Source organism: Perna viridis, chromosome 11 (assembly GCF_037379345.1).
Source record: "Perna viridis isolate PV_CMFRI_1.1 ecotype Kerala chromosome 11, ASM3737934v1, whole genome shotgun sequence".
Lineage (NCBI taxonomy): Eukaryota > Metazoa > Mollusca > Bivalvia > Mytilida > Mytilidae > Perna > Perna viridis.
Window position 1 is genome coordinate 24610838 of NC_142455.1, and position 8850 is coordinate 24619687.

The 8850-nt window shown below is 34.2% G+C and overlaps 1 protein-coding gene across 1 annotated transcript in view; it reads left to right on the plus strand.

Annotated features, from left to right (window-relative positions):
- Positions 1 to 8493, plus strand: part of LOC148603478 (uncharacterized) — a 38130-nt gene extending 29637 nt beyond the window's left edge. The window contains exons 29-30 of the mRNA XM_088552865.1: positions 2486 to 2794; positions 5177 to 8493. Of these exons, the coding sequence (XP_088408991.1) occupies positions 2486 to 2794; positions 5177 to 5314 (447 nt within the window). The 3' untranslated portion in view covers positions 5315 to 8493. The remainder of the gene's footprint in view (positions 1 to 2485; positions 2795 to 5176) is intronic.
- Positions 8494 to 8850: the final 357 nt, after the last annotated feature.

The window sequence follows — 8850 nt, forward strand, 5'->3', positions numbered from 1 at the left end:
AATACTTTCTTAATATGTTATGTCAGTAAGTCTTAAGACTGTACTTTAATTGATTTAAAGCTTGAAGTTTTAACATCACTGTAAAAGAATAATCAAGGGCACCAAGTTTATAGCGGTAATCAAAAGAATGTAATCCAGGGACGAAGACCAGACAAGGAAAACAGACATACACAACAAAGAACATGAAGTAACAAAAATCATACATAGAAAGTAACAAAATCAAATGAGCAACTCGGACTCCACTAAAGACTGGGAGCATGGACATGGTGCAGTGGAAGGCTAAGCATTCTCTCCTTTTGTAGAAACACCCGCTGAGTTGCTCATAAAAAGTCAAGTCCGGGGTAAGCAAACGAGGAAAGAAAAACTATGACACGTTAAATAAATCAGTTTTCATGATGCAGATGGATACACCATAACTATCCATGAGTTCATGATGACGACCATACAACTTCAGTAGTGATGATTTCAATCTTGTAGCAACATAACCCTGTTCCAGAAGCCTATTTGTTAGAATTCTAGCGCGATTCAAAAATTATTTTCGGCAAGCTCTGGCATAACGTATGAGTTGTGATATGAACACTCCATACGCAGGTGCTGAAGGGATGTTGCCACAGATGAAAGGAAAGTTGACAATTCTGAACGAAAAGTCATCACGTTTGTCATAAAGTTTGGTCAATAGTTTTCCTTTACCATCGATTTCGAAGTGTAGGTCAAGAGATGAGGCTGACTTCACGGTGTCTTAAGTATCCTTTATCTCAAGTTCTTTGGGGTATATGCGATGTATCAAATCCCCAAAATTAGGATTGTTTAAAGAAATTTTTATAGCGGAAACTAGGGATCTAGCTTAACGATATTCTTTCCTTTGGATCAGATCAGCTATAAAGCCAGCCTCATATAGATAGGTTACTTCAAACTGATTAGCCCCGTGCAGGACCGGGTGTTAAAAGAATAGGCCTGCAGCAGCGCTAAGCTTGTCGTAAAAGGCGACTAAATAGTGCTCAGGACCCTAGCCGGGGGCTAGGGTGCTTTGCACACAGAGCAACTGGGATGTGTGCCCCAGTTGGTGGAATGGGGTACCCCTGGCGTGTTACATGCTGGGGTTGTCAGACTATAATACGGAAAACCTGACCGCAAACCATAGTGGTGCACCGTGTTGGGAAAGATGCCACGTTCCTCGCACGTTAAAAACCCTACTGTGGTATTCTCCCGGAGTAGGAACCATAGGGCTCCGCCACAAGAGACTAAATTGCCCGACCCTACCCACCTCTCCCTATTTCCAGTGGCAATCAAAATTTGTCAACCCCATTGTCCTTGTGTCCCATCCCTTTTTCATTTCATCATCATTTCATGTTCATTTGATCATCAATTTCATGTTCATCGTCTGAATATAGCTGAAATATTGCTGCTCGGACGTTAAACCCCAACAAACAAACAAACAATCAAACTGATTAAAGTGATATGAAGCAGTCTAGAGTACTTTACAAACAAATTCTTTTCATATTTATATATTTGTGTTTGGATTTCTATAGAAGTAAAAGGAGCAATAGAAAGTGGAGGTAAAATTTCTTTTAGTTCAATACTATTGGAAATAATGTAAATTTGTTTTCTTTTTAGGTAACAATAGTCCTTTCTGTAAACATATCTGAATTTTGTTAGAAAGGCATACATTCATCTGTTTCACATAAATCAACCAAATCAAGAACAATAACACTTCCAGAACAATACATTCAAACACAAACTGTATATATTTATGGCAAAAGTGCAACCATATGACGAACCAAAACCGGTTTGGTGATCTGTGTTTCTGGATAAGAAATAAACATGAATTCGATGTGTTTTTGACATACGTGAATCACCTCATGACTAATTTTAATAAAGACTTCAACAAATAAAATAAAAATAAATTCACATCAATGTTGTTTTCCAGGATATTTTTTGATTGCAGTTGTAATGAAAAATACCTCCCCAATGGAAAGTTCCCCCGTTTGCAGTCGAAATTTGCCCTTGTAGAGTTAATGTTTTATCGGTAACAATTGCTGAAATATATACATATATATTTCAGTGATTTGATTTAGTCACATCATACTATTCATACCACTTGTAAGTTTCCTTCCAACCACGGCACAGCCTACAAGGCAAACGCTTAAATTATTCGTTAAAAATGGGGGAGTTCAAGATAAATAATTGATCCGTCATCAGGTAGGTACTTGGTACATTCAAAACAATATCAGACAAATAGTTAAAAGCTAGTGATGTTTCTTTGATTTGCTAAGGTGTACACTAAAAAACCTTTAAATGAATTACAAGCAGAATTTTTCCTTTTCCTATCAAAGTTGGTTTGAAATTAATGTTTGTAAGCAGAAACAGATTTTTCTGAATACAAAAATTAGATACACACAACTTTAATGCTGATTGACAAGATGATTACAAGAGATGAATCGAAAGAGTTAAATCATATTCATAGATCTTTTGTATCTATTCTTAGGCTGTATGCTGCTCTGACCAACGGCACTGCTGTCCTCATGGCACAACCTGTAACATCACAAATGGAGGCTGTGATCCAACACATACCCACTCTCCCTCACTAGTAGCCAAAAAACCGTTGATATCCCTAACAAAACCCAAAGATGGTATATTTCTGCCTGTAAATCATGATGCTAGTCATCCTGTCTTGTCCTTACAGGGGTCAGCTACGACAATTACATGCCCTGATGGACAAACAACCTGTCCTGACACAAATGTATGTTGTAAAACAATTAGAAATGGTGCCTATACCTGCTGTCCTTATTTAAATGTAAGTTTTACACAGGAAAACTGTTGCAACTTATGTTTGTAGTATAAGATTAGAAACATATATGTTGAAACGTAATAAATGCGGCATCATATAACCTTTATAGAAAAAATAAATAATTTCAGAAATTTTCTTATGGGATATATTTGATGGACTAATAAACTGATATATGAAAAAAAACAGAGAAGAAAATTATTAATGTAATTCAATGTTTTCCATAGAATTAATTTACAGACTATAGTTTTTGTATACTTCCTTATAGAGTCTTAACGTAAGTTTACATATGTTTTAACTTTAAAGTTCTTATGGATGCCGTCGAGGACTATGCAAGAAAATAGATATAACGAGAACAAGAAGACATTGATTCTCTGTCAATGTGGTTAAAGGCAGTTAGGTCTCAGTTTTCAAAGACTCGATGTACAAATAACATTGTCAACTATACATGACAAATATGTTGTCGCACCAGCAGACAAAGCCCAAGACAACATTGTTTTTGTCTGCAAAACGTTTTACATCTAATGGTTATTATCAGAGATAGACGTAGAAGATAATAGCAGTGATACGACCTCTACTGCTACCACTCTCTTCAAAGAAGAGATTGTGGAAAACCATAAATCTGTGCTATCCTCATTTGTTCCCTGTACCAAGGACGATGATTGTGATTTACCGTCTATGTACTAGATTCCTAAACTCCACAAGAATCCATACAAAAAATGTTTCATAGCTGGATCTGCAAAATGTACCACCAAACATCTCTCAAAACTTTTAACTTCTATACTCACGACTGTCAAAGAGGGTCTGCAGTCCTACTACAACACTTGTTACTCCCGTTGTGGTATTAACTCAATGTGGATATTGAAAAATTCGAAAGAATTTTTGGAGACAATCAGTTCAAGACTATTATCTGAATATAATAGCATTAAAACCTATGATTTTTCAACACTGTATACTTCTATTCCCCATACTCAGTTAAAATCCCGACTTAAAAACATTATACATCGTTGTTTTTCCAAAAAAAATGGTACACCTAGATACAAATATATAGTTCTTGGTAGAGATTCCTCATACTTTGTAAGAATAATTCCAAATCATCTTCCAAATATACAGAGGAAGATGTTTACAAAATGCTGAAATTTTTTATCGACAACATATTTATCCAGTGTGGTGGACATGTTTTTCAACAAACGGTCGGCATTCCAATGGGAACAAATTATACTCCTTTACATGCTGACCTATTACTTAACTCTTATGAGGCTGACTTTATAGCTGACCAGATCAGAAAGAAAGAATATCGTTTGGCTAGATCCTTTAAACTCAGTTTCCGCTATATAGATGACGTATTATCTTTAAAAAATCCTAATTTCGAGGATTTGATACATCGCATCTACCCCAAATGACTTGAGATAAAGGATACTACAGACACTGTGAAGTCAGCTGCATATCTTGACCTACACTTAGAAATCGATGGTAAAGGAAAACTATTGACCAAACTTTACGACAAACGTGATGACTTTTCATTCAGAATTATCAACTTTCCTTTCATCTGTGGCAACATTCCTTCAGCACCTGCGTATTGAGTGTTCGTATCACCACTCATACGTTATGCTAGAGCTTGCCTTAAATACGCAAACTTTTTGTAATTTGCTAGAACTCTAACAAATAGGCTTCTGGAACAGGGTTATGTTGCTACAAGATTGAAGTCATCGCTACAGAAGTTTTATAATCGTCATCATGAACGCGTGGATCGTTCATGGTGTATCCATCTGCACCATGAAAACTGATTTATTCAACGTGTCATAGTTTTCCTTTCCTCGTTTGTCCACCCCGGACTTGACTTTATATGAGCAACTCGGTGGGTGTTTCTAGAAAAAGTAGAGGACGCTTACCCTACCGGAGCACCTGGTCAATGCTCCCAGTTTTTAGTGGAGTCCGAATTGTTCATTCACTTTTGTTACTTTGTATGTTTGATTTTAGTTACTTAATGTTCTTCGTTATGTATGTCTGTTTTCCATGTCTGGTCTTAGTCCCAGGATTACATTCTTTTGATTACCACTATAACCTTGGTTCCCTTGGTTACTCTTTAAAAACATGAAGATACATGCTGCATATGTGTGTGTGTATGTGTGTGTGCAGTTCAAAAAATACGAAATCTTTATAGAGGTGTTTACTGTCTGCGTGGTAATTCAATGATTGGTGAGACACCTCTCTCATTTAAGTTATACAAGGTAAGTCCATGTTGAATTTATTACATAGCTTTGGTATATACAAGCAGCTTACGGGTGTATTTTGCCTGTCCCACTACAGAAGCAAATTCTTCAGGTAAGCTTGAGTAGTAGCACCATCATTTTCCCAATAATGTATAATTTGCAATTCCTTCTATTTTAGGGTGTATGCTGCACTAACTCCAACTTCTGTTGTCCACATAAATATGTTTGCGATGAAGAGCCGGGAATTTGTAGAATCCCTTTTACCTACGGACTCGTAAACATGGCAAAACCCATCAGAGGAACACCTCTGAATTAACGTCCATCATTCCGTATGCTTTGATAGTTTTGTAGTTCATGAACTGCATATACAATGTTTCATATTATGTTGATTCTGTGATGTTATCGTCCCTAAAAATGAAATTATTTTTTTATGGATAGGAATTGACTGGATAGTTTTAAATGGGAGACAGTGGGTAAACTTAGGTACTGCCAATTCGGAATTAATTGTGATATGATTTTCAAATGTTGCCAAAAATGTTACTGGATTTAGATTCCACTTATTTTAGTTAAAAACGTTTTTTCAACTTCCTTAGCTATTATACTAATCCGAGTCGTATCTAAATTTGGAAATTTGTCATAACACTTCAGTAGATCACTAAACAACTTGTTAATTTTTTTTTTAATTTCCACAACCTCCGTATTAAGTTTTCGATGGCTTTCATGTCACGTATGTCTGAAAGTTGACAAAAATGTGGATTGTATCGTTCATTACTTATTGGATCAATACAATTTCATTATACAACATGGTAAATTAAAAAAAAACTATAAAAGTAAACTTAAAGTAGTTTAACTCGATATGATGTGTACACTTTGTATTAATAAGATGTAATAATTTATGATAATTGACCTGATGATTGGGTACAAACTCTACATTAATAGTGCTTAATTTTCTATTCATTTACACTTTATATTTACGCATTCATTTAATATGTATATCATTTAATCTGTGATGTTATGAGAGTTGGCTGAATGAGGTTTACACTAGCCTATAGTATATTTTTGTACCATACTTTTTATGTTGTGAAGTATTAAGCAATATGTTTCGTAAAAACTGCAAACTGCTACATATGTTTCAGATTTGTTTTACACTTTAATTGATCAAGAATAGTTTGTTTTACTTAATGTGCATTTTAATGGTATGTCAATTTATTTCTTATTTTTCCAGGTGTAACAACTTTTTTTCCAGGCGTAACAACTTTCGTGTTTTTTTCATTTGTCAAGTTTAATATTTAATTTAAATTCCTAACAGAAGTGAAATGTTTGTTGAAAGCATAGATGTCACGCTCTTATCCATAAATCATAAACTCCACGGCCTAACAAAATTTTGACACCTCGAATACATGTAAACGTACCATTCACTGTATAATATTTCATATTATTCTCTGTAAGAATCAGGCACTGTGTGAATCATGGTAGTAAAAAAAACTACAAAAGTCTTTCCGAAATGTTATCTGAATTGCAGAATATCTCCCAACCCCCTATCGTTGTATTGCAACTTTCAGCTCGCTTTTCTGATATCTAAAGGAACACACTGCCTATTGGTTTTAAATAGACCCAACACTTTGTGCCCATATTGACAAATTTGTGGGGTTTTTTTTCAGAGCATGATTCATTATTTTTCAGTTGTGCCCGGTTCTTATAGATTCCAGCACGTAACAGTCGAATGAATGTTGCATGTTTCATACCCTTCTAATCAGGAGTACATTTATTTTATGAAATTAATTTTGTTTATTTATGTAGCTGTATTGTATATTAACTTTCATTTTTAAAATTTGTTATTATTTCTAAAATACTCGTAAATCAGTATAAATATGAAATATTCCATCTGTGTCTGCAGAAGGCAGGGATTATGCATTTGAATTGTATACAGAAATAACGTAACGTTATCTGTATTCTTGGCTTTTGTATTTTGATTGCATGGTGAAAATGTAAATGGTAATGAATTTGTATGTACTTACTTTGATTGTGCCATGTTAAAGTGTGAATTTTGTGCTTTTTAATTCATATTGCTTTATTTTTATTTAATAATACCTGCTGTTTTAATGGCGACTTTCTTATATTGTATATTGAATTTACACGAATCTGCAATATATATCATAGGCATGACCTTTCTAGTTGTAAATCTAAAAAAGAAATGCAAACAGATACATAATGATTTCTGAAACGCTTGAGATGTGGGTTTTATTTGTGACATCTAAAATCATGTATACACGGTTATGTGGTTGAATTTGTTCTTATTGGCTACTGAAGAAGGTCGTTCCTATATATTACAGATCCGTGTAAATATTGTATATTTCTCTTTACGAAGAGAAATGTGTTTGAAATAATGAATGGTATCTTTTAAGATTAACATATATGAACGTATTCATATACTGCCTGGATCAGTTAAAAAAGGATGTTTGGTCTGTAATTACGGGCTGTTCCATTTAATCTTGTTAGATACTGGGGTAATTTTTGGCAGTAATTAACCTATAGAAGCACTTTTAAGCTATGTCTATGTGATTCATTCTATATGTCTAAAGTTTAAACAAATACCCGTGTATAAACTAAGAAAATGCCTTTCCCTATACCTTATATGTTTTAATGGAACAGCCCAAACCTAGATTTCTTTTCTGACAGTTTATTACAATTTTAAGTATGATTTCTTTTATTTTGTAAAGATTGACATGTCTCCACAATTTAAAGTATTGTATGTTTCATAATGAATGAAAGTTGAATATTGTAAAATATCAACTCAAGTTTAATTTAAAATTCATAACAAACGAGTCTCAGCGAGTTTGTTTTGATGTTAAGATTAAATAACGTGAATTGACAATTTGCGATATTCATCTTTTTTGAGTTATTAAACTTTTTTCTCTATGATTCCTATGAATAATTTGAAGGTTTGACATGCTGCGTCTGTCATGCGAAAATTTTAGCGGTCGTCCGTCTATCATTTTATCAATGTGTGGTGTCTAGGGAAGAAAGTTAGAAACATCACAACGTTGCCTTCGACCAATTATGTTTCTTATAGAAAGTGATATATAACCACACAACAACTCATTGCAGTGGATTAGTTTTCATATCACTAGATCATATCATATCGTCCATGATGTGATGTAGCAAATATCTAGCTACATATATGTATTTAACGATTTTGTATTTTGGGGCGGATGCTGTCGAGTAATTGTGTGTATTGGAACGGACCTGTGAACCTTTACACATTTAGATTACCGGTACATTACATAATAAATATTTATAAAATGTAATAAGTTTTTGTGTAAAGAAATGTTCAATTTATTTTTACACATAAACCTGGATCCGTCCCAACTTTTTTGTAGAAGAATCCAAAATTTTAAAACATGCAGCTGCACTTTTTTTTTTCACTAACACAGTATGTAAACATACCCATATTGCACACAATGCAGGATAAAATAAAGGTTTAAAGTACTGATAGTTGTATTCAGATTTCTGAAAACTGATTTGTTCAATTTTTCATACTCCTTCGTTCATTTTTCGTGTACCCCGTTCTTGAATTTTTATTAGCATTTCGGCGGGTGTTTCCAGAACAGCAGAGGACGCTTAACCCTACCGGTGCACCTGGTCCATGCTCCCAGTTTTTAGTCCGAGTTGGATTTTTTTTGTTACTTTGTATGTATTATTTTATGTTCTTTGTTGTGTTTGTCTGTTTCCATGTCTCGTCTTTGTCCCTGGATTACATTCTTTTGATTTCAGCTATAATCTTGGTTCCATTGATTACTCTTACATTTTATGCAAGACGTGTTATTACCCATGCAGTAAAACCTATGGTAT